Below are 26,046 nucleotides of genomic sequence, written 5' to 3'. Positions count from 1 at the left end.
CGCCTCTACCCTCTTCCAGCCTTGCGGACGCTTCCTTCCGTCCAGGGGTTCAGTCCGGGTCAGTTCTGTGGCTGCCCTCCTGCCCTCTGGTTAGCCACTATTGTCCCAAAATGGAAATGAGCTTTTTTATTTTTTTTTAAGATTATATAGGCTTACAAATTCACTGGAGAAAATGCAGAAAGATATAAAGACAAAAGTTAGATTTACCCGTAATCTGGAAGGAAAGCAAAAATAAAATTAAAAACAAACCATAAGACAATCTTAAATACAGAGAATAAACTGAGGGTGGCTGACGGGGTGTTGGCTGGGGGATGGGCTAAATGGGTGATGGGCATTAAGGAGGACACTTGTTGGAATGAGCACTAGGTGTTATATGTAAATGATGAATAAATTCTATTCCTGAAATCTTTACCACACTCTATGTTCACTAAATTAAATTTAAATTAAATAATTTAAAAAAAGATTTACCCACAATCCTACCACTCTGTTGACTTCAGGGGACAAGCCTTGCCCTACTTTCTCTAAAGATGAAGTGTCTCAGTCTAGCACATAGATTCTGTGTTCTCAAACTCCTATTCTTTTTTATTATTTAATATAATTTACTGTCAAATTGGCTTCCAAACAACACCCAGTGTCCATCCCAACAAGTGCCCTCCTCAAAGCCCATCATCCACTTTCCCCTCTCCCCAAACCCCACCAACCCTCAGTTTGTTCTCTGTATTTAAGAGTCTCTTATGGTTTGTCTCCCTCCTTCTCTGTTTGTAACTATTTTCTTTCTTCCCCGTCCCTTCCCCCATGGTCTTCTGTTAAGTTTCTCAAGATCCACATATGAGTGAAAACATCTGGTATCTGTCCTGCTTTGACGGACTTATTTCACTTAGCGTAATACCCTCCAGTTCCATCCACGTTGGTGCAAATGGCAGGATTTCATTCTTTCTCATTGCCATGTAGTATTCCATTGTATAGATAAACCACATCTTCTTGATCCATTCGTCAGTTGATGGATACTTAGGCTCAAACTGCTGTTCTTTATCTGTGAAGAGGATGAAAGTCATCCCACACTTAGGAGTGAAATGAATCTATTCATGGAACGCGTACCCATCTGACTTTGTCTGTCACTATGACATCTGCAGGTTGACCTTGTAGGATCCAGTGAAAGAAAATCACCACCCTTTGTGTGTGCCATTTGACTCCTGTAGAATCACTTTTCCAAAGCAAGTCTCTTAGAGATACAGCCCAGCTTGCCCCACTCCCAGTTTCTTAGTTAATACTGGTTTTGTTCACATCCTCTAAAGTCATGTGTGAGTTTTCCTGACATGCATCCCTTGCTCTCATCGGTGACAGAGCTGGATGATCGTATGCCATCCCACCCAGGGTAGCTTAATCAGATCTCCGTTATTTCCCGTGTGCTTATTGAATGACTGCCCGTGGCTGAAAGAAGTCAGCCAATCAATAATTGATGGTTCTGTTTCTCTGCGTGGAACACAGTAGCCACTCCCTCTGCTTGGATGTTCATTTTTAGCCCTTGGTAACAAAGTAGGTGGTTCTCCGGGTTTTTCAAGGGGAAGGAAGACAGAGGGCCAGCAGCCAGGCATTTTCCTGATGGAGTGGTCCCAGCTGACCTCTGTGGCCCTGTCAGCCAGCGACACCTGCCTTTCTGACCGTCTGTCCTCCCACGTCCATTTCACAAACCACATGGAACTTGGTTTTCTTTGTCCTTCTACTTTATCTCTCAAGTAATAAATGTTCTATAAAACACTTAAGAAATAAAAGAAAATCACACATATTCCACCAAACATAACCATTATTAACATGCCAGTATATATATACACTCACATGAACTATTTTATGTAAATCTATACAGATATATACATATTTAATATCCAACATATATATGAGTGTGTGTATATGTGTGTGTGTATCAGTCTTCTCCCAGATGCCCACCCCTTTCATGCCTCTGTGCCTTTGCACATGTTCTCCTACAGCTGTCTGCCAAAGCTGCCCTCCTCCTTACTTCTTGGTCTAGCAAAGTCCTACTTACTCTTAGGGACCCAGATGACCTTGGGTCACTCCTCTGTGACCCCAGAGTTCTGTGCATCTAAAGATGGCCTAAAGTCTCCCAGCACTCTTAGAACTCTAGCAAAGTCCTACTTACTCTTAAGGACCCAGATGACCGTGGGGTCACTCCTCTGTGACCCCAGAGTTTTTGCATCTAAAGATGGTCTAAAACTGGGGGAGGTGCCTAATACAGCGGGTAACCCAATCAGAATTCTGGGCCATAATACTGACCTTTCTGGTTGATGGCACAAAACCCACAAGGTTGAAGACGGATCAGTGCCCCATCTAGCAGATAGAATCGCAGGTAATTTTGACCAGCCTGGTAACATCGTAAGAGCACAGACTTCACAGTCAGGACCTGGATGCCTGTCTTGGTTTTAACAGTTACTAGCATGGCAAGAATGTGAACATCCTGACCCTCAATTTGCCTGTGTAAATCGGGCTAAGAATGTGTGCCTCTCCGATGGGAAGGAAGTGAATTACGTAAAAAACATAAAGCACAGTGCCTGGCATTAAAAGACCCACTCTAACAATGATTTCCCATGTTTTTTCATATACTTCATCTTCCCGTATCAACCCTGTGAAGAAAAAGTCCTGAAGAACGATTTATTGAGCTCCTGCTCACCAGAGGAGTTGCACCTTTTCCTCCACTCTGGAGAGAGAAGTGTGGCCTCGGTGTTCTGAGGACCTAAGTGATGGTCCTTTCACTGGAGCCTGTTGTCCATAGCACAGGTTTTAGCACCAGACACGTCCTGTGCCCACACCCCCACCCTGCTGCTCACTAGCTGTGGACCTAGACCTTACATTTCTTCATCTCTAAAAGGGAGCAAATCTTAGTAACTTTCTGTTCTGATTCTCTGTTGCCGCATAACCAATAACTGTCAGACTTGGCAGCTTAAAAAACCTCCAGCTGATAAGACTTCACAGTGTGAGTCAGGAGTTCAGGAGGAACTGGGCTAGTCTGCTCCCCATGGTGTCAGCTGGGGCCACTCAGTGGTATTAGCTGTTAGCTGGGCGATCTGAAGGAGCCAGGCAGCCTGACTCACGTGCCTGAGCCTTGGAGGAGGTGGCTGGGTTGCTGGGCTCAGTGGACCCTCACCCCCTGATGTGGTCTCAGAGCCTCTCCACCCAGCCTTCCCCGCGGGGAGCGGACTTCATACTCAGGGGCTCGGAGCTCCATGGCCCCAAGACAAAAGTCGCCGATTCTCTTCAAGGCTTGGCATGGCGTAGTATCCCTTCTGCCATTGTTCTGTTGGTCAGAGCAGTCCTAGGCCAGCCAAGCTTCAAGGAGAGGGACTTCTCAAGGGGAGAAGGGCCCACGGATTTTCAGCCACTTCTAAGCCACCATAGTACCCCGAGGCTGTTGTAGCAGTTACACACCATCAGTTCTGAAAGTGTCTCCATGCACACTAAGTGCTCACCTGCTTACCATGTAGCGCTGGTCATTCTGTAAGTATTCACTGAATGCCTACTGTGTGCCCAGCAGGCAGTACAGCTAAGAGAACAGACTTGCAGTAGGTCAAGTGCCGCGATGCAGGTGCCCACCGGGAATCTGTGTTTTAATTGCCTCCGAATTTTCAACGAGTAACACAGAGCTGGCCACGCAAGGGATAGAAGAAGAGTATTAACACGCAGCTTAAATGAATGGACAATGGAACAGATGAATGAAACGTTACACCTAACTTGAGTGGGGAAAAGGGAAGACTTCCCAGTGGGCCTGGTGCTGGGAGACTGTTAGAGAGCAAGCAGGGGTCCCCAGGCCGGGCTAGGAAGAAGGGGTGTGAGGGAGGCACAGCCTGAGCCAAGGCCTGGAGGCCCAAGACAGCAGGGCCTAGTTGAGGCCGTTGTAGCCAACAGCCGTTACCAAGCCACACCAGAATGGGGAGCCCCTCAGTGCCAGAGGAACGGTCACAGGCCTTACTATAATTGTTGCACGGAGTCTATGTTGAGAGTCAAAAATAAATAGCTGAGCCAATAGCATAACAGCAGAATAACCAGGAGGGGGTTAGATTTCATGTTGGAGAACAAGAAAGGCAGGCCTGAGGGCAAGTGAGAGGGAGGACTTGCTTAACCCTCTGCCTCTAGCACCTTCTAAGGCTAATGGAGTCCCCAGAGGGAGATTAGGCCTCCCTATGATTCTCAGAGCTAGGGTCACATGTTGCTGTGAGGCCTGCTGGTGCACCTGTGGTCCATTCTGGTGGGAACCATGCATTCAGGGTCCACTGTACCCTGGTCCACTTCTTTCACGCTCTGCAGCATCAAATGCTTAATTGATTTCAGAGGGATTGTCTGATTAATAGCCTCTCAGGCTCCTGTCAGATGAAGGGGAAGCCAGAGCACAAGGCTGCCAGACCCCTGCTCCAGCTCATCTGCTCCCAGGGCTGGTTTGGGAGCCTGAGGCCCGTGGTGTGGTCATGCTCAATTTGGGGAATAGCCCTGCCCACCCTTCAGGGATGGGAGGCCATCCTGGTGGTCTCCAACCCAAGCTTGGTATAGTGCCCAGAATAGCACACAGTACCTTCTAGCGGGCCAGGCCAACTCCTGAGCATCGTAGGAAATTGGGATGGAAAGTGGTCCCTGTCGTTTGATGATTCAGTCCCAGGCATGCAGAAAACACAGCCACTATCCTATGAGCAGCTCTTGGTCTTATGAGGAAGGCCGACCCATAAATGAATGAATGAAGATGGCACTTTGGATAATGCTCTGACTTAGGGAGTACTCTTAGCAGAGGAGGGTGTGGCCCCCTCTGTATGGAGGGCATCAAGGAACAATCATAGCCAGCACTTATGGGACCCTTCCTTCCTAGGGCTCCTTAGAGGGAAGCACATCAGAGACTCAAGGTTTTTACTGGGAGCTGGTCCCACAGGCATCTTCTGCCTGGCAAAGGCCCAAATTCCAGACACCCAGAAGGAAAGCAGGTGTTCGGCGTAAACCATATTGTTTGTACACATAGTTTAGACGCAGTGAGTCAGCTGCTCATGGGTTAAAGCTGGGAACCCTCTGGTAAACCTTAGTCAGTACTGCTATGACTACTGTACTGCACGGGTGGGTAGTCTTAGTATCGTCCCCACTTGAGAGATGAAGAATCTGAAGACAGGAAAGTGGCGTAACTTGCCTAAGGAACCACAGCAAGTGGCAGGGTCAGGATCCGCTCTCGGGCCAGCTGGCTCCAGAGCTCATGGACGTAGCTGCTTTCCAGCATCGCCTTCCTGATGATTCAGACCTGCGTTGGGAGGGGCTCGCAAGGGAGAAAGGAATTGTGGGATGAGGCACAGCTATGCCAAAGCACAGAGCTGAGAGAGCTTAGTATCTTGGAGAAATGGCTGAGAGTTGGGGACGTGGGAGCCCATGGCCTCATGGAAATGCATGTAAATGGGAGTCAGCAATGGAGGGCCTTGAGTTCTAGAAGAAAAGGTGGGCATGGGGCCCGAGAGGGGAGGAAGTGGGGTGAGTAGTAATGAGCATCTTTTAACTAGGAGAGTAACATTATGGGATTGGCCTTTCTGAGAGACCACTGTGACCCAGAAGACCTGGTTCGTTTTTTGTTTCTTTGTTCATTCATTTGTTCCAGTGCTAGCTCCATTGCAGAGTCTTTCTGTGGTCTTGGCCAAGTCTCTGACACCCTGTACACCTTGGGGGTGTCAGCTACAGGATGCGGGCCTGATGCCTGCCTGCCCTGCTCTCCTGGGTGGCTGTCCCAGGGCTGAGTGGGCGACGCATGGTCCAGGACGGCAGGCTCGCGGTGAGATGAGCTATTGAGCAAGGTGGTCTGAAGACCTGGCCCCTGCGACTTTCCAGCCACTGCCTTCCCAAAAGGTATTGGTTCTGTCATTGGAGGGTGAGCTCCGGCTACCCCGGGCTGGGCCCAGAAGCCCATGCTTCAGACAGCTCAGGGACGTGCCCAGGGCCTCCTCAGAGGAGGAGAGCTGGGAGAGCAGTCCTGCGCCTGCCTGTGTACCCTCTCCGGTATTCAGCAACTCTTTCCTGAGAGGCAGCTGGGGGCAGTGAGGGAGGAAGGATGTGCTTTTGAGTCCCAGCTCTGCCTTTCGGCTGCTGTGTGACCTTGGGCAGTCACTCAACCAGTCTGGGCCTCATTTCCATATTTGTTAAAATGAGGTGAAACACCCACCAGTGTGAGGATCCAATGAATCCAGTGTCCACACCCGAGTTCCCAACAGCCGTGAGCTGGAGACCAGGCAGGACTGTGACTTAAGGAGGCCTCAGCAGCATGGGCCTCCATTAGGAAATCCTTGTACCTTTTGTTTTCTGGAAGAACTGGAACCTCAGAGTTGGGAGCGGGAGATGGGCAGGAAATTTGGGGAGGAGCCTTGAACTAGGAGCCCAGACACATAGGCTTTAGTTTCAGTTCTGGCGCCAACTTGCTGTGTGCGTGTGGGCAGGACACATGTCTCTCTGGCCTCAGTTTCGTCACCAATCAAATGAGGCCTCGTTGACTCAGAACTAAGTTTCGGAAGCACAGAATAGGGACCTTTCAAGGCAGCAGAAGCCTTCTGACCCAGCAGTATTTTCAGCAAGTGCTAGCGTCCCCCAAATTCCTGAGTGATGTAAATGGCTAACGTCTGAGTTTGCACAAATGTGGAAAGCTCTTTCAGGGAGCCTGGCGCAGCGTCTCACTCCAGAAACCCTCTGGTCCAGTGCACTGCCTCTTCCCCTGCCCTAACAGATATGCATGTTTGGGAGATCATTGTGTGACCTCTCTTTGTAAATTATGGAAGTAGAAATGAAACCCACTCTTGATCCAGACACTGGAAAATCCCACTACTAACATTTCAGTTTTTATCCTTTCNAATATATTTGTTTGTTTCCGATGGGCTTTAAAGTACACATTTGACTCCCTGAGAGCACAGTCCTAGGCCAGCGGTGCAAGCCAGGCTCCCAGACGTACACAGGAGCGTGTCATGCAGACAGCTGCCGGCCCAGGGAGGCACCGAGGGCTTGTCCCTGGGACCTCTGGGCAGGAGTGGGTAGGGCCTGCTCAGGCTGGGCCATGTGGACTGTAGAAAGACTGGAAATCCCTTCCTGGACTACAGGGAATGAGGGAAATAATAATAAAACACCACCTGTGTGTGCTTCCCTCAGTTAAACACCAACTGTGTGCCTGCAGTATGCCAGGGGCGTTTCCCTTTGTATACCCCATCATTCACAGTCTTCAGCAAATATTTATGGAGTGCCTACTGCTATGCACAGGCACTCCTCTAGGCTCTGGGCACATGGCAGAGAACAAGGCAGGTAAGATTTCTACTCTTACGGAACTTAAACTGCAATAGGAAAATAAAATGTGTGTGCATGCGTGTGTGCGTGCGTGTGTAGTCCAATGTGGAAGACTGAAGCAGTGCAAGGGGCCAGGGGTAATTAGGACGAGCCGGGCGGGAGCTATTACAGTTAGCCATGAGAAGTGAAGGAATGGCCTATACAAATATTGGGAGGAAGGTGATTCAGGCAAATGACAGCACAGGCTTCAGCTGGTTGGAGTAGCAGCATAGAGGCCAGGGTATATGTAGCACAGGAAATGAGGTTGGAGAGGTGGCAGGCGGCCAGACGCTGTATACACTGGTGAGGGCCGTGGTTGTGTTCTTATGAAATTACGGGAAGGTTGTGAGCAGAGTAGTACGATCCAAATTATGTTTTGGCTTCTATAAGGACAGTGATTATCCCAGATTATGAATGCTCAGAGAGAGAGACTCACTACCTCATGGCCAGTGAATGATGGGGCTGGGACCTCTTTGACCACAGGGTCTCTGTGCCTTCCCTGTCTGTGCCTTCCCACATGAGGAGGCCACCTGTGGGCAGGGGAGTGGGGGTGGGGCGCGCAGAAATGAGGCCACTCTGAAGGACTTCTGCACCCCTTCCGCACCCCTCCCTCTGGGAGGCGCCGACGGCCATGAACACCACCAGAACAGTCTGGTCCCCAGGCTGCTGGGCCCAGATAGCTCAGGACTCTCTAAAAGAGGAAGTCCCCACCACCATGGCATTATAGAGTGGCTGACTGCTAAACTGTGTTGCCTTGTGCTCCCACTGTCCCCAAGGATGCTAATGAAATGGCACACCGAGAAAGTAGCAACAGCCCCTCCTCATCTCAGTATGTGAGGCTGGCTGAGGGGCAAACCCTCGGGCTGGGCGGTGACAAAGGCTTGTGGACCAGAGGGTCCTGAGCTTTGGGATCAGACAAACCGGGCTTCTCTTCTAGCTCTAATGCTTGCTCACCCTGTGATAGGACCTTCAGAAAGTCACATCTCTGATCCCTGATTTGCCGGCCTGCAACACAGAAATGATAGTGCTGACATTGTAATATTGTGGGGAGTAACATTTACATTAGATAATAGGACGTTCTAGAACAGTGAATAAGCTCTGGTAGATGTAGGGCAGATTAGCAGTAGTACTTCTAGAATATTTGTTAGTATTAGTACTAATGCAACAAAATTAGTACTAATGTACCTAAATTAGCATTAGAACTTCTATAATATGTGTTTAGCCCTTACAAATACTTCCAACATTACTCAGCTGGTCCTGCATCAACTTTGTGAAGTTAGTATTGGTATCTCTATTTTACAGGTGAAGTATAGGATTGGAAGAGGTTGAAGTTTTTACACAGTCACACAGCAAGAAAGTGGCGGAAAAGGGACTTGGATTTGGGTTCTCTGGTGCTCAAGGCCTGGTCAAAGTCGGCGGGAAGGTCCCTCACAGGGTTGGACCCAAAAGTGAGCTCTCTGCACTCAGTCTGTCCTTGAGGTGCATACGACAGGCTGAAGCCTCCAGCAAATTGTTTAAAAACGATGCATTACATGGTTTTCAAGCGAGGGGAGAGCAGTCCTTAAAAATATCAGGAAATAGGATCCAACACACTTAGGTGTGCTTGAGGCCAGTTAGGCATGATCGAGACCCAGAAGGGCAAGTGGGTCTGTCTTCATTCTGCAGTAGAAATAGATCCTGTCACAAAATGCACTGTCCTCAGTCTACTTGGGGGGAGCAAAAGACACCTCCTCTGTCTTCTGAGTGTCACCGCCCTCGCCATTCAGCCATCACTGAGGTCCTTGCTCTGCTAAAGGGCCACGACACTCTAAATATCGTCGGCATCAACATGGGGGCTTGTGAGAAATGCAGATTCTCAGGCGCCACCTCCATCTTCTGACTCCGAATCTCTGGGGGTGGGCCTCAGCAAAGCACAGCTCTCCAGATAGTTCTGATGCTTACCTCAAGTTCGAGCACCACTTCTTGAGAAGAAAATGACCCGAAATGTTTATCTTTTTTTCTTTGGACTAGCAAAGTGTCTTTAGCTGTTGTTTGAACAGATGTACTCAGTATCAAGTAGAGAAAGCACAGGCTTTGGAAACAGAAAACCTGAGCTCCAGTTCCTGCATGGAACCTTGCCTGCTGGTAACCTTGGCAAATCCTGTTACCCCTCCATATGTCAGTTTCCTCATCTGTAAAACGAGCGATATGCCTTCCTTGCATAGCCTGTTTTGAACGTTTGAAATAAAAGGACGTATCATGCCTAGCTCAGTGCCTGAGAGGTAATCAGTCTCCATCAGTGAGAGCTGTGATTTGATGGCCACAACTGCCAGACATTCAGGTTTGTATAGAGAATGCGCCCTCTGGATGCTGTGTGCCAGACAGACCCCTCGCACATGTGGCTTGCACACAGACCCATCGCCTGGCGGCCCTGTCCCGCTGATCTCACGCACAGCTGCACCAGACAGCCACTTTGTGTTTCTCTACTATCCCCCTTCATCGATGCATGACTCATTGCTTCATTCATGTCTCCATGTGTGCGTAGAAACCTAGGCAAGCAGCCATTCCTAGGGACATTGCAGGACAACCTCATTGAGATGGACATTCTCAGCGCCTCCCGCCATGATGGGGCTTACAGTGACGGGTAGGTGACATCCCCATGTTCCTCCTCTCTGTGTATGCTGTCCCTGTGGCTCCTGCACTTGCATGCAGACCCTGAGACCTTTCCCTGGGACCTCCCGTGGGAGGTGACGATACCATGTTGCATGCCCATCCCCAAGTCCATGTTCAACTTGCAAGAGTTTCTCCTTGGAGGACCCTCTCGTCAGCATATTAACAGCAGCATTGTTAATATGCAGCTCCCAGCATCTCATTGGCTGCCTCTGCCATTCTGAGAGACATCTCATAGCAATGTTTATGCAGCACAGGCCCTGTATCCTATGTATTGTAATCCCAAGGATGTATTCTGTGGCCTGAAGCATTTTGTACCCCTGCAGAGTGCAAGATTGCTCTAAGATTTCAGGGGGAAATAGGGCAACCAATGCACCCCATTTCCCAGGCTGTGTACAAATTCTCCCATGGCCATGGTTAAAGACAAGCTGTGGAGGACTTCCTGACACCTAGTTTGGCCACAACGATGTGCTTTGACCATGCCACGGTGCCCTGAAGACTATGGCGAGGCTGAGGATGCATTTGCCTGTCTGTCCTCTTATACAGCTTTTACTAGGAGTTTGGAAGGCAACAGTCTGGCTTCTGAAGGCATTTGCTGCCATTGATCATATAACAGCCACTGGGGTGGACTCAACCATGGCAAAACTTAATGGTGGTCTCTTGGTTGCACCTCCTAAACACGCTTTTAAAAGAGTAGTATTTCATGCCTCCACCAAGGTACACTGGCAAAGTCGGTATTGGAGAGAGAAGAAAAATTTAGGTTCCATTATCTCCAGGGCACAGCACAGGGTTTTAGACACTTTCCTAGTTACTGCCACTAATTTTAGAGAACAGCTAGTATAATACCCAAGAAACGGCATCTCCACCCCATCCCCTCCCCGGAGAGAGATCTCCACACCCAGCCTTCTGTCAAGTCAGTAACACCTTCTGCCTTGGCCCCAGTGGGGTGGGGCCGTTCCCATGGGTAGGATTCTCCCATCCTTGTTCCGTGGAAGCGTGTGTTCGTGTGCCCTGTTACGTGGTCTGGTACATGACCCTTCTTTTCTCTGCCTCTCCTGTCTTCTCTGTGGTGATTCTCCAGGCTTCTCTGCATGCCTCTACTGCTGCCTCTGTCCTTCAGGTTGACCTTGGTCCCAGTGAGTCTGCAGACCCTGACGCCCTCTGGCTTCTCTCTACCCGCAGGCACTTCCTCTTCAAGCCGGGAGGCACCTCCCCGCTCTTCTGCACCACCTCGCCAGGGTACCCGCTGACATCCAGCACGGTGTACTCCCCCCCACCCCGGCCCCTGCCCCGCAGCACCTTTGCCCGGCCGGCCTTCAACCTCCAGAAGCCCTCCAAGTACTGTAACTGGAAGTGCGCGGCCCTGAGCGCCATCGTCATCTCAGCCACGCTGGTCATCCTTCTGGCGTACTTCGTGGGTAAGCACCTCCCTCACCCCAGCTCCCCCTGCTCCCCTTCGCTCAGAGGGCAACAGACAGCGCACCTTGCCACCAGGATGGCCGAAGCACACATGGCGAGCCATGCAGCCCTGGGGTGCTGGCCTGCACCCCCTAAACTGTCAAGGTCAGCTCTTCGGGACCCTCATCTCCTCTCTGCTTATAACCAGGAAGGAAGCTTAGCAGCTGCTCTGTCATGTGTCGGATGCCTAGCATTAGGTAGAAGCAGTCACTAAGAGCGACCTTTGAGGTGGTGATCTGTGGCACGCGTTTCATGGATCGGAGTCACGACAAATGAAATGACACGTTGGAGGGGCCGGACAGCAGGCATGCCTCTCCTGCTGGTGCCACGTAGCTGTGGTGAGGGGCGAGAAGGATGGGGGGTCCCCTGGGGTTGGAGGGGAACTGCCGAAGGTTCCACTGTGCTGACCTCAGCCGGAAAGCATGTCTGAAGGTGAGGGAGTGCCAGGGTGGTCTGAGGGGCCTGAGGGAGCCCAAGACCAGAGTGCGGCCGTGGTCAGGACTGAGGAGCAGCAGATCCCAGTGAGCAACGAGAGCTGGCTGACGGATGCACGGTGGCCCCAAGCAACACCGACTGGCCTTCTTGCCTGACCCCAGGTCACCTCCATGATGTAGGGAGCTCCTCTTGGCCCCGGCTTGACCACCACCGGATGCTACCCTCTGGATGCTGTTTCGATGTATTTCTCCAACAGTCAGGTTTCCTGCTTCCTTCAGACCCCTGTCTTTGGTCTGCTCCCAGGGAAGATGTTAATCTGAAGAGATCGTAGGCACCACTTAGAGTCTGCTGCCTCTGTGTAAATCAGCCCACTAGTAAAGGTGTCCAGAGGGGTTGGCTCAACCCTCTGTTCTTTCCAGCCTTCAAATTCTCTCATTCTAGTGTTTAAGGTAGGTGAAGCAGCTTGAGAAGTCCCTGAAGCAATGCTGAGGAATTCTGAGATAATTCTGTAAGTAAGGAGGACTTTTCCAGTCTAAGCCTGGTAAAGAGAAACAGAAGTAACTGGAACAGGCCAGAGGCGGGACAGGGTGTCATCCACAGTGGAAAAGAACTCTATCATAGCACAGATACTGTGGATGAAAAAGGGCTGTGTGCTGAGGAAGTATGCGTGGTCACTAGGAATGATGAGTGACCATAGGCCCCCAACTCGTTCAGGAGAAGGGATCTGAGCATGGCTCGAGCATTCAAGATTCATGAATGTTATAGAAACAAGTAATCAGGAAGAGCATAGTCCCCCAAACGGAGAGACCGCCTTAAATATCTGCTGCTATAGTAAGCTTCCATCAGTATGCCAGGTCCCTTTCTCCCTTGTGATGATTGGCATAGAGAATTTCATGGCTCCACAGCCAGGTGAGATACATGTTTCTTCCCTTCTCTCTGATTGCCTAGCTATTGCTGCCCAGAAAGCGATATTAAGAAGGATCCTGAGGGGGCGCCTGGATGGCTCCTTCAGTTACGCATCTGACTCTTGATTTCAGCTGAGGTCGTGATCTCACTATTGTGAGATGAAGCCCTGTGTTGGGCTCTTCACTTGGGGTAGAGCCTGCTTAAGATTCTCCCTCTCCCTCTGGACCTCTCCTGCTCTTGCTTGCTTTCTCGCTCTTGCTCTCGCTCTCTTTTTCTTTCAAAAAGGATCCTGAAGCTGTATTCAGGCTCAGTGGGAAGGGGTCTCTGTGATTGATTAGTAATGTCTATCGTGGTCACCAGAATGGAGAATGTTGATGACATACCAGGCATTTGCCATCCCTACTGTGTGTCAGCAGGTAAAAGGTATAGCCAGACAGGGAGGGCCCAGAGCTTACCAGGCTCTGTGAAAGGTAAACTGGGTTACAGTCGAGGGCTATGAAATTCTAAGCACCATCACCCAGCATAAAGTTTCTTCCTGTCACCACCAATGCTGTGTCCCTGCTAACACACAATTCTTGGTTTTGACTGATATGATTATATTTCCTAAATGAGTAGACTTTTGAACAGAGCTGTCCCTATTCATCAAGAGTCAAGTAGTTTGCTGCATAAAGACATCAGCTTGCATTAAAGTTGTAAGGTTTATACTGTGTAGCCTAGTTCAGAGAGAAGGAATAAATCTTCGTAGGATTACGCAAACTCTCTTCTGTTTACATCCCATGGGCTTCTATGGGTCCATCTTCAGCAATTTAAATTTAGATGGGATCTACCAGGTGGTAGTGGGCTTCTTGTCATAGGAAGGGTACAGATAAAGTTCAGTGACCACATAGCAGGATAAGATTCCAGGGCCGACTGAGGTTTTACACTGGATGGCCTTTAATTTTCCTTCCAACGCTGACAGTCTTTGCATCCGTAATTTTGTGAATTGTGTCTTTCATTCAGCAAACCATACAGGGTACCTGCTTTGGGGCAGGCACTATGCTAAATGTTAGGGCTAAATATGTGGTCCCTGCTGTCTTCTTGTTGGTAGCTCTGAAGGAGCTCAGAAAAGGAGACAGCTGTGTTAGCAATGATTGAGGCAGCTCAGGGGCACTGGGAAGACCCAATGCCAAGGGTACCAGGGGAGGCACCCTGAAGGGTGATGACGTAGCTGAATCTTCAAATCTGAGTTCAGTTATCGGTAGACATGCAGAGAGTGGATCTCAAATGGAGGGAAGTTTCAGGTTTAAGAGAGGGCAGTGTGGTGGTAAGACCGTCATCTGTGTTTGAAGCATTTGAGGGGTATTGGAGCTAAGGCAGGAGAGTTCAGTAAGATCGTGAAGATGACCTTCAAGGCCAAGTGACAGACCTTTCTGGATGGGCAATGGGGAGCCACTGAAGGGTTTTAAGCAGTGGCAGGATGTAGTCAGACTTTCATTTTAGAAAGAAAAGTGTAGAGGAGGGAAGAATAGGCCCTGTCACACTAAACAGGTCAAGAGAAGCCGAGGGCATCAGCTAAGACAGTAGCAATGTAGGTGGAGAGGAGGGGTAGGTCGATCTAGGAGAATTTGTGTCTCACGTTAGGAGTGGTTAGTCCACTGATAATGTGTCCTCACCTAGAATCGATACAACTTCCTGGTAAAACCCTCTCTCTGTGGAAACTTGACATCAGGACCATAGATTGCATATCCAAGGACCAGGTCAGACAGGACTGGGATGTCCACTTTGTCCCCTGGAGACTCGGAGCTTACACCCAGCCTCTAACCGGCCTGGATTCCATTCCCAGCCCTGCTGCCTCACAGCTATTCACCCCTGGGCAACTCACTCTGAGCCTTGATTTCCTCATCTAGAAGACAGGCATGACCCCTCACCTCAGGAGGATGTGCACGAGGCTGGAGTGCGCTCATGCAGGTGAAGCCACTGCAGGTGTGTTTTCCTATTTTTCCTCAAGGGCGGGAGCCAGCATCCTTGATGCCGGGTCCCCTCCAGCTGCGGGGGGCAGCGGATGAGTGTCTTGTTGCTTGGCCGTAATCATAGCCTGTGATGACTAACTTGGAACGAGCTATCAATTATTAAAAATCAAATTAATTGTCTCAGCCGAGCACAAATATCCTTAACAAAGACTTTTCCAGCAGACCAACCGATCTAATCAACAGGCGCAAGCACAGATATTTAATTAGATTTTTGATGAAAAATTGTGTTTAATTTCAAGTATAATCAATTATTAATTACTATAATGAGTGAGTCTGACTGGGTTTACTAATTAACTCATTTAAAAATTATGAATAACCTTTTCATTTGTAATTATTTTCTACATCCTATCAGGCTCCCGATAAGAATCATATCATTTCACCAGCACAGGGGGAGGCAAAAACAGGGCGGGCAAGAATCGTTCTTTCTCTGCTCTCTGCTCAGGGCTGCAGTATCTGGAGGGAACCCTGACGGGTCCATTTGACTTCCAGATTTTAGTTCAGAAGTTTCCGTTCATTTGCAAAGGCGTCTGCAGTTACCTTCCTAGGAAGACAGAGAAATCGCAGCCAGTACTTCCCATCCACAAAGGCCTTGCTTCTGGGTTGTCTTCTCCCCTGGGGGTGTTTGGGGCCGCTCTAGTTTGAGAGGGTAATCTAGCAAGGACCTTAAAGAATCCACAGGGCATCTCACCAGACACGGTGATGTATATTTTTGCCTCCAAAGGCCACCCATTCGGTGAGGTAGCTGTTGACCATGAGTGCCTTGCCTTACTCACCCATTCTCCTTGTGAAGGTATTTGAGGACTTGAATACTCTCCGCCTTTTCTGAAGATAAGAAATCTGTTTGCAGAACACAATAGGGAGAACGCGCTGACGAGGGGAAGATTAGTTACAAGTCAAACCGTGAAGTTTCTACAGCCTTGGAAATAATGTTCTATTTTATAGCAGCTAATTGTTTTTAACATTGTCCGCACAAAAGGCAGTGCAGTATAGTGTAGTAAAGGTAATAGGGGCCACGGGAGGCCTTAATAATGAGAGCACTTAGCTTTGATTGCGTGTTGTCCACGTGCCCCTCTCTGTTCTGAGCACTTTGCCTGTATTTTCTCATTTTCAAATGTCCCAACAGCCCTGTGGATTTTTCTCCCCAATTTACAGCTGAGGACACTGAGACCCAGTGAGGTGGAATGAGCTACCAGCCTCACCTGGCAAATGGCAGGCAGTGGTCTACCCAACCCCAGGCACTCGGGCTCTGGGGCTGATGCCTTTCAATTCTTTCTCTCTTCCGTCTTCACATTCCTAAACTTTACATGCTAACTTTTCTATTGTAGTAGTTGGTATTTAGAATTTTTGCTGTGTACCCAGTATTGGTCCAAGCCCATCATGTTGTATCTCTGAACACTCACAACCAATCTGTGAGATAGGTTGTATTTTCTGTTTTGTTCTAGAAGAGGAAACTAAAGCTCACAGAAGTTAACAACTTGCCAGGGTCCCAAAACCAGTAAAGGACATAGGATTTTAAAGGCCGTTCTCTCAGCCACTGTGCTGGGTTCACAGCTTGAAGAGATGATATAGAATCAAAAGACCCCACTCAGGTCCAGCTCTATCACTTGCTGACTGTGTAACCTTGGACAAGTTGCTTAACTTCTCTGAACTTCAGTTTCCACTTTCTTTATGGCTCTTATAGTGGGTGTGGCTGGAATGATTACCCCATTTTACATGGAAGGAATTTGTAGCAACATGGCTAACAGCATGGGTTCTGAAACTAGGCTGCCTGCTTTCAGATCTTGGATCTGCCGCTTACATGTCTTGTGATCTAGGCAGGTCTATTTAACCTCTACCAGCCTCAGTTTACCCGTCTGTAAAACTAGGGTAATAACAGTGGCTACTTCACAGAGCTGTTGCAAAATTCCCATAAGATAATTTGCATAAAGTACTTAGACTACTACCCGGGACCGCTAGCACTCAGTAAAAAGTAGATACTATTATTGTTGTTGATAGTATTCTTAGTACTAGTAGCATCACATGTGGAAGAGTATTTGTGAGTCTCGACCGAGACCTTGGACCAGCCTCATCTCATTGCGGTGCCTGCAGGGCTCCTGGCCCGTGTTAGTCACCCGGGCAGCTGACGGAACAAGCAGGGACTGTCAGAAAACATTTGTAGGGATGTCTCGCTGTTCCCGGGAAGCAGCCGCGAGAAGAATCATTACCAAAAAGTGCCTCGCGTCATTTCTTTAACTCGGGCAAAAGTTGGTTTTTGGTTCACTGACAGTCGCCTCTTTCCGGCTAAAACTGACAGGCTCCCCGGCGTTCTGGATCTCTGTGTGAAAAGCAGACACGGGGTGCCACGGAAGAGCTGCGCGGTGGTGTCTTGACGACTCCCCTGGCACCCGTCCTGCCGGATAGGCCCTTGGGAAAGGGGCACGGAAGGCTTGCTAACAGTATGAAAAAGCAGGACTAGCTTTACATTTCAGGTTGCCCTGGACGCCTCCCTTCTGCTTCTAGGCACAGGCCCCCCTCGCGGAGAAGGTGTGTGCTCACCGCCTTGCGAGGTGTCCTGATGAGATTCACCAAATCTCAGCTCTGCGCCAGCCCAGCTGTGTGACCCTTTGGAGTCTTGGTTTCCTCATCTGCACAGTGGAGAGAATAATAGTATGCCCTCAGGAGAGAGGATGCTGAAAACACAGGGCACGTGGAAGAGGAGGGCTCCCTTGCTGGGACACTGCTGGCAGCCTTCCTTGGAGCCCAGTTACCTCAACCCAGGCAGTAGATGATCCCATCACGTGCTCCCCGGGTTTTGGAAGGAGGATGGCGGCCTCTGCACAGCTGCCACGACAACACGCTCATCACTGAGGTTTTCTTTTTATTTATTTATTTCTCTCTATTTTTTTTTAAGTAGGTCGCATTTTCCCTTCCACTAGCAGCTGACGTGGATTGGGGGGACAAATCAGAGCTCTTGCTTGAAGTGGTGATAGTTTCAGTGAGAACACTGCTCAGTTTCATTGCCGCTTCACAAAAGGCAGCTGTCCGAGTGCCTGCTTGCTGGGACAGCGCAGTCGTTGGTCCAGTAGCGCTTGGGTCGCCCGGCTCTCGAGGTTATCTGGGCAGTGCCGATGGAGGCGGGCTGGGCACTGAGTGTGACTTGTGCGGACAGGTGCAGGCTCTCTCGCCGTGTCTGACATTCCACCACACAACCCCGACTTCAGGCGAGCTGGCGCACTCCAGTTGGGGGGGTCATGAGGCATCCCTTCTCTTTAGGGGGCACGGTTGCTGACTGTCCCCTCTCCTAACACCCGTTCTCTGCTGCACGCTCAGTACCTAGCACACAGTGGGGCACAAGGGAGCTGTGCTCAGTGAGACTTGGTTGGATAAATGACCTTGCAGGATGGTAAGACCTGTGGAGGGTATTTTGGATGGAAGGACGATATAGGCAAAAAGCATGGTGGCAGAGACATGCACTGTATGTCTTGGGGCTCGAGTGTGGGTGACGCGTCCATGAAATGAGTAGACACCAGGTTATACATGGAAGCCAAGGTGATTGTACCCCCTCCCTCCCTTAGGTTTCCCCATCTGGTTCAGCTCACACAGCATCCGCGTCTCTGGTAGCATTTGCTTCATAAGCACAGGCCTTTTGCCCTTTGGGCCCGGGTGTTATTAGTGAACAGTCAGGCTTATTTCCTCTCCTTTCTCTTCAACCTCACATCAGGCCTTTTGGATAGATTTACCTTTATAGCCCAAAGAATGGGGAATGGAGATGATTGAACTTGATCTTTTAGGGGGAAGAAAAAGTGATAAAGATACAGGATCCTGTATCAAAGCTTTTCTCTCCAAGATTGAGTCCTTCATGCTGCTCAGTGGGAATGGCTAATAACAAGATATATATAGATTGTTCTCTTCATAACTGACCCCAGACAGATATCCTCAAGCCCCCCAAAAGGAGGACTTAAGGAGCCTGGCGGGGCTGTCTGCCGTTGTCTGAAACGCCACCGTGCGGAGGAGAGGCCCACCTGCTCTATGGTGCTGCCGAGGCCAGAACTGGGCCCGCGGGGTGAAAATGATGGGTAGGCCAATTTGGGTTCAGCAGGAGGAGGCTTTTCTAACAAGACTGTGACCTGTGTGGAACAGACTTCTTGTGTCAGGAACCAGAGGAGCGAGGGTGGGTGCCCAGCGGGCCTAGTTTGTATTGTCCATTGTCCTTCTGCATCCCTTGCTCTACCACGTGGGCAAGGACTTCATCTCCTTAAGATGCCTTCCCGTCTGTAACACAGGACAAGGCAAGCAAACAAGAGACGAGCCGAAATGATTAAGGCATTCAGCAAGCTTCACCNCCCGCCCCCACCTCCCCCGGCAGCTCCTCCCGCGGGCAGAACCGGCCAGCAGGGCCCAAGGAAGCCCGTTGATCCAGACCCCGTGGGTCAGCCTTCCAGGCACAGAGCAGGGTGGAGAAGGGGAGAGCAGGGCCGGAAGGTGAGTAGCGAACCTCAGTCTCATCCCATCTCTGATTCCCCTTCCCTAGGGAAGTGCTCAGGGCTCTGGCTCTCCTCCTGGGGACCCATAGTATCGAGATCCAAACCTTACTCAGGCACCTCTCCCTTCACGTGGCTCCCACCCAGCCACTAGGCCCTGCCCACTTGTGTTGAAAATCAGGTCTCCTGAGACACAGTATACACACTGAACGTTTTAGGCGTACCATTCTCGGAGTTCTGACCGACGGATGGAGTTGCATCACCACCACCACCACCACCGTCAGAACATGGCCCACTTCCATCACCCCACACAGCTCCCTTATGTCCTTTTCTACCCAGTGCTCCCCTCATTCACAGCCCCTGGCAGGCACTCACCTGTTCTGTTTGGTGGTTTTAGGTTTTTCAGAAGTGTAATAAAGAGGCGATTGACTTGCTAGATTCAGAATCCAACTGTAAGATGTCCAAGTAGGGCCTCCCAGCGGGAACGTCATGCTGTTGGCATGAATGCATACGGGTTTATATGTTTGTGCCATTTTCAGGGACCATCGTCTCCTGCACCTGCTTATAACTGTGGACACAGTTCTTGTCAAGTCAGGAAGCTCTGTCATATTTGTGCCATTTTCATATCCGTATGTTCCTGCCGTCTCCAGCTGTTCACTCTTATAAATAGCGCTTCTGTGAACATCTTTGTGACTCCTGCTTAGCGTTTTCTTCCTTTAGTTACTTGGGAGAGGGCATGTTCTGAAAACAGGATTTCTGGGTCACAAGGTGTGCAGTTTGAAGCTCGTGTTAGTCACTGCCAGGGGCTCCTCGGAAGGGTAGGACTGAACTGAATTCCAGGTTACCCAGCCAGGTGCCCAGTTTCCCCGCAGTCCCACCAGGGTGGGGCTTTGTGTGTGACCTTGGCCTGGGCCAGCCGCTTCAGTGGGTGGGGGCAGGGGAGGTTACATGTGACTCTGAGACCCGGAGAAGCTACAGGGTCTTCATTCCTGGAGGGATTTCCACCCCTTTCTCCCAGTCCATTTGTTTACAAAGGCTGGCCTGCCACGTCCCTTGCTCAGTGTACCTCCTGACCCCAGGACCTGGGTATATGCTCTGACACTGCGCATGATGCTCTCCATAGCTGTAGCTGCTCATTGTGTCATGGATCAGCTGATGCCTGTCCCCACTGTTGGATCATCAGCACCACGAGGGCAGAAACTACCTCCATCCTGCTCAGGGCCATCGTTAGTTTCTTGCGCAAGGTCAGCATGAGGTAGCATGTGTTCAGCAAAGGTCTGTTGAAGAAGAGAAAGCAGGGGAAGGTGCCTAGACCAGAACTTAACGGCTGCTGCAGGACATGGAGGAGGATAGGAAAGGGGGAAGAGGCTTATGTTCATCCAGGGAACAGAGAGGGAAGGTCTGGAGGCAGTGAGATCCATGGCAGAGTAGAAAATGGTTACCAGAAGCTGAGTGGGGAGCCAGAGGCAGCTGTAGAAGCATAATGGGTGTGAGATGTGCTCTGGGCCCGGGCCCTCATCTGCTCCTTGTGTCTGTGTGAGTTGAGCACGAACCTCACTCTCTCTGAGCCTCGGTTTCCTCAGTGGGAATGTAGACGGTAGGCTGATGGAGACATGCTGTAACAACCGGGCTCCTAGCTCTTCCTGGCAAATGGAATCTGTCTTCCCTCCCCCTGGCAAACAAGACCTGTTGAATTTGGGGGCCAACCAGTCTTGAGTTTGGGAATGTCCCAAAAAGGAAAAGACCTGAGTTTGCTGGTATATTCACACTGCCTAACAACAGCGGCACCTGCAGAGATCACATGCTCTCCTGGGGCTCGAGGCCCGTGCCCCGTAGCAGTTTCAGGACCCCTGATGGGGCAATGTGTCCATGGATGGTCAGGAAGTAGCCCCAACCCTGGCCCCCAGGGTGCTCCTTGCAACTTTGTGGAAAAGGAGTCGATTTTACAGATTTTTCGCATCCTTGGAAAGGATTTGTTCCCCACACCCTTGTTTTTCATCTAGACTAATTACTGTGAAATAACAGAATTTAATTGCCCATAGGTACAGAGAGAGAGCGAGAAGGGGCTCCCTGATGGCTGGTTTTGTGCTGCTGCAGTTACCTGGCTCGTGGAGAGGAGGGGGTGCAATCTGGGCTGGATGTGTGGGGCCACAGGCTCAGGACCCCGTGAGGGAGCAGAGAAGCAGCTCTTTGTCGCAGGGGAAACGGAGAGAGGCAGAAGACATGGCTGTAAGAAGCAGTGTCTTTTCCTTTCTCCTATCAGTAAAACAAGGAAATCATAACTAAATGGTTTCATTTTTGTAAAGACAGGAACACAGTAGCAGGAGCAGAGACTCCAAACCTAGTGAGGCCTGTATTCCAGCCCAGCCCACAAGTTTTTCATCCCTCAGAGTCTTGATTTCCTCCTTGGTAAATAGTCAGGTAATATCTAAGCGGTGTTCTGAGCATCAAGCAAGAGACCCCCTGTGAAGGGTCCAGGCCACGGGTAGCCCATGGTGGCTGCTCAGCTAATGCCGTTCTCCCCCTTCTGGGCAGAAGGATCACCCAGAGGTTTTAAATCCTCAGATTCAGCCACCAAGGCCATCCCAGAATGCAGGGGTTTCAGGTTATATGAGATTAAGAAGAGGGCGCTTCCCCAAACCCAGGTTTGAAAAGGCAGGGAGCATCCACTGAGCCTGTCTGCAGGGTTGTGTCCCGGCTACAAGGGACAGATGAAGCCAGATAAGCTGGCATCACCACCTTTAGTCATCCTGGGTTTCGTGGTGAGCCAGATGTGTAAGGAGCTGATGGCCTACTAGACAGATGATAAAACCGTGTTCCTGGAGTTTGAGCCTTGTCCCTGTGGGAGCCCGAAGGAAAGAGCAATTCATTCTAAGCAAGAAGATCAGATAAAATTTCCCCAAGGCACTGAGCCTTGTAAATCAAGTATGATATTGAAAGAGAAGCTATGAATGGCTTTCTGGAAGATGGAACAGCCTAAACAAAGGCAGAGGATGGGAGACAGAAATGTTGGCTGTTTGGGGCACCTGTATCAGAAGACCGTGTGTTAAAATGTCCGTTGGTGCATTCGAGCCACCTGCAGGCATTGGTCTGTCTTAGCCAAGGCTCTGGAATGTGGAAGCGCAGAACACACAAGGACTTCAGGATGCCAGCCGCCTTCCCCCTTAGGAGACATGCTGCACGGGACAACTGCGTAGCAAATACTTGCCTTCCCGTGAGGCTTTCAGACCCATCGATCCTCGCCAGCAGACTGCACCACCGTGTAGAATTCTTAACTGTATTTCCTGGGCCTACAAGCCCCAGATGGGGAAAATGAGGCAGGCTGCAGTTAAGTAACTTGTTTAGCTGGAACAACTGGTGAGAGAGCTGGACCTAGAAGCCAGATTTTCCCATCCCCAGGCCCATGTTCCTTACACAGAGTGTGCTGCCTCTCAGAGCCCCGCTCCGACGTCCTCATCTCCTGCGGGGCTGCATCCCTGGAGCTCGGAGCCAAACATGGGGCCTTTGCCACCCTGGCCGCCGCTTTCCTCTGCCCCTGCTCCCCGCTCCCCTCCTGCAACCTAGCGTGATGTACCTTTACCATGTGCCAGGCATGTTCTCAGTGTTGCCTGCATTTTCTCATTGAATCTTCTCATGGTCTGTCTTATCCAACAAGTATTTGTCAGGTGCTAGCCGTGTGCTAGTACCCTTCTCCTTTTATCTCCATTTTGTGGACAAGAAAATGATGCCCAAGCGGGTTCATTCATTTGTCCCAAGCCACATCACTGGTTATAGAAGGAGCCAGGATTTGTCCCCAGACCCTGGCCTCTTCCCACCTAGGCTCTTGGGTTCCCATAGCTGGGGTCCCTCTGACCTGAACTGCTGAGAGGATGCAGGGAGCACCTTACAAAGCAGAGAGGCTAACTCGCTTTCCTACAGAAGAAAAATTAACGTCCACCCGTCCTGTCCCACGCACCGGGCCAGCATTGCTGTGTTCCCGCGGCATTGAGTGGGTCTGTGATTTGTACCAGCATGCCTCAGGATTGGAGAGACAAGGAGACCCAGATGACATTAGGGACCTCGGTACGTGTCGCTTACTGAGCCTCAGCCCCCCATGTTATCTGATTCCGCTGTTCTCCAGGCTTTGTCTGGCATGAGTAGATTGTCACCCGTATAACATTTCACTTTGGAGGAAGCCCTTCCCGCTGGCGTGTGGCAGGCAGTTAGATTTATTGTCCTTTCGAGCCTGGAGTTAGATTTTGTTCACAGGCTCCAGTGGGGGACAAAAGAAATATGCCTGGGTCATTAATTTTGCCGTGGCCTCCACTTCATCCCATTGTCCTAAATTCTACCCCCCAGGCCACCTGGGGAATTCTACAGCAAGACCTAGTCCTTGGGCTCCTGTGTGTATGTCTCTGGTTACGTGAGCACACACATTACCCCACCCGGGCTTACATGCAAAAGTGGTATTTGAGGGGAGATGGTATGGAAGTTGGCCGAGATTAATTGCCAATTTTAGGAGAAGTAGCATTTTTCTTTACCAGAAAACTGGAAACTCTTCTTTTTGTAACTTGTTGGCATGTGACTTGCTATAGAGCATCAAGTCGATTACAACACAGTTCATACATCTGATTGCCTAGGTCTGGGGCTGTGCTGGGTGTTTCACATTCAAATCTTTGCATTAGTCTGTACTTGAAACTTTGGGTGTTCTTTCTTTCGTTAACTTTTTTTATCTTTATTTATTTTGAGAAAAAGCATGTGTGCATGCAAGTGGGGGAAGGACAGAGAAAGAGAGAAAATCCCAAATAGGCTCCATACTCTCAGCATGAACCTTGAGATCATGGCCCAAGCTGAAATCAAGAGTCAAATGCTCAACTGACTGAGCCACCCAGGTGCCCCTCTTTCTTTAACCTTTAAGCAATGTGACCTAATGCCTTATGGTTTTAGTACACTTCCTAATCTATAAAGAACTTTCATTAAATTCTTACAGGAACTCAGGAGATGGTTTTGTATTGTTTCCATTTCTCCAGATGAAAACACTGCGGGTCAGAGTGGTTAAGTGACCCATTTGCGATACACAGCTAATAAGGGTCAGAGCTGGGAGCCTGGCTGTCTGTACAGATCTGGTTCACTGAGTATATAGGTGAACAGCACGGCAAACAAGGGACAGGGAGCACATGTACCCACACTGTCCGGGCACTGTACGTGGGAGAGGTGCTGACATCATGGCAATGGCCCCAGGCTGCCGAGGGGAGAGCAGAGGTCATTTTTGGCTGGGCGTAGTGGTGAAAATCCGCACAGAAGAAGTAGACCTTGAAGGATGGGAGAAAGTTTTTTAAATAGGGAAGGCAGTGGCCATTTCCACAGAGAGACATTGTATCTGCAGAAGCCTGGAGGCTGGATGGACAGGTATGTTTAAGGGATAGAAGAAAGCACACAGACCAAGACTCCTGAGCATAGAGAAGTGAGGAATGTCAGATACGGCGCTCAACAAGCATTGAGAGTGCTCTTGCAGCATTGTGTCCATTTTAAAGAGATATTCTGTCAAATTTCTGTCCTCAGGAAAATACTGCCAACAAAATTCAAGCAGCAAGGCTGATCCCGATTAAGAGATTTGCCGTTTATTCCATTTTTGTCATTTCCGCGATTTTACATCTAATCGGAAAGGCAGTATGCATAGGGGTTAAAGACAGGTCCAGGGCAGTGTGGATTTGATTCATATCCGAGCTTATTCTTTGCCTCTTATTAAATGCAGTCTTGGGCCAGTTATTGAATCATCTTGATTCTCAGTTTCCTCATCTTGCAAAGGAACGTAATAACACTACCTCCCTAGTGGGACTATGTGTGGATTAAACGATACTGTGTTTATAAAGCGCTCACTGCAGTGTTTGTCACAGTAGAGCCTTCAGTTAGCAACAGTGGCTATTTGCTAACTTGACCATCATCATCACCCTGGCCTGGAACCCTGGGCTGCCTTCAACTTCCAAACTGAAAGGCTGACCCAAACCAGAGGTCTGTGTATATCAGAGAAGGTAAAAGGGAACTCACGTGCATTGAGCGCCTTGCTTTGTGCGCAGGCAAGAGGAGGAAAGCAGGAAAATGTGGGTGACCCCAAAGAGCCGGAAGAGGCCCGCCCACGGGAAAGGAGCCTGCAAAGTTCTGGGGAGTGAAAGAGAAACATCACACACACTGTTCTGTGAGATTTTAAAATGCTCTTTCAAAAACGCTTCTCATTATAAAGAAATATTATCCCAAGTTACAAATCCGGTGGCAGGCTCCACGTTAAGCTGTCCGCCCTCATTCCTCTTGCTGAAGTGAATGTTCCAGAGGGAAAAGACCTCTCCTAATAATAAATACACAAATTAAAACTCCATTTAGAGGTACAGTGGGGACCACCTCCTAATTGACTTTGATCACAGGAAAAAAATCGGTTAACACGGTCGGTATGCCAGAGGAAATCAGGAAATGGGAGGGGTGCTCCGCAGAGCCCTGCCACGGTGAGTTCAACGAGTTCTACCAGCCGTGGAGACGGAGCCAGCGACAGCGCCCTTCTCCCTGGGTAGCTCCCGGGCATTGACCAAACCCATGGTTTCCTCGGGTTCCCTTGGACAGTTGACGACATTAAGGAAGGAGTGATGCTTCGTGTGAGAGGCGGGTCCTTGGCCAAGCGGAGTCCTCTTTCTTCAGAAAAGGTTCAGCCAGGGGCACCTGGGTGGCTTAGTCGATTAAGCTTCCGACTTCAGCTCAGGTCATGATCTTGTGGTCTGTGGTTTGAGCCCCGTGTTGGGCTCGGTGCTGACAGCTCAGAGCCTGGAGCCTGC

General features: G+C 49.9%; 1 protein-coding gene across 1 annotated transcript in view; it reads left to right on the top strand.

The window, feature by feature from the left end:
• Positions 1-26,046, top strand: part of TENM4 (teneurin transmembrane protein 4) — a 380,776-nt gene that overhangs the window by 156,966 nt on the left and 197,764 nt on the right. The window contains exons 4-5 of the mRNA XM_077767572.1: positions 9,854-9,952; positions 11,161-11,396. Of these exons, the coding sequence (XP_077623698.1) occupies positions 9,854-9,952; positions 11,161-11,396 (335 nt within the window). The remainder of the gene's footprint in view (positions 1-9,853; positions 9,953-11,160; positions 11,397-26,046) is intronic.

The sequence above is a fragment of the Crocuta crocuta genome, unplaced genomic scaffold (assembly GCF_008692635.1).
Source record: "Crocuta crocuta isolate KB4526 unplaced genomic scaffold, BGI_CrCroc_1.0 scaffold561, whole genome shotgun sequence".
NCBI classification, from domain to species: Eukaryota; Metazoa; Chordata; class Mammalia; order Carnivora; family Hyaenidae; genus Crocuta; species Crocuta crocuta.
This window is presented reverse-complemented; position numbering and strand designations above follow the sequence as displayed.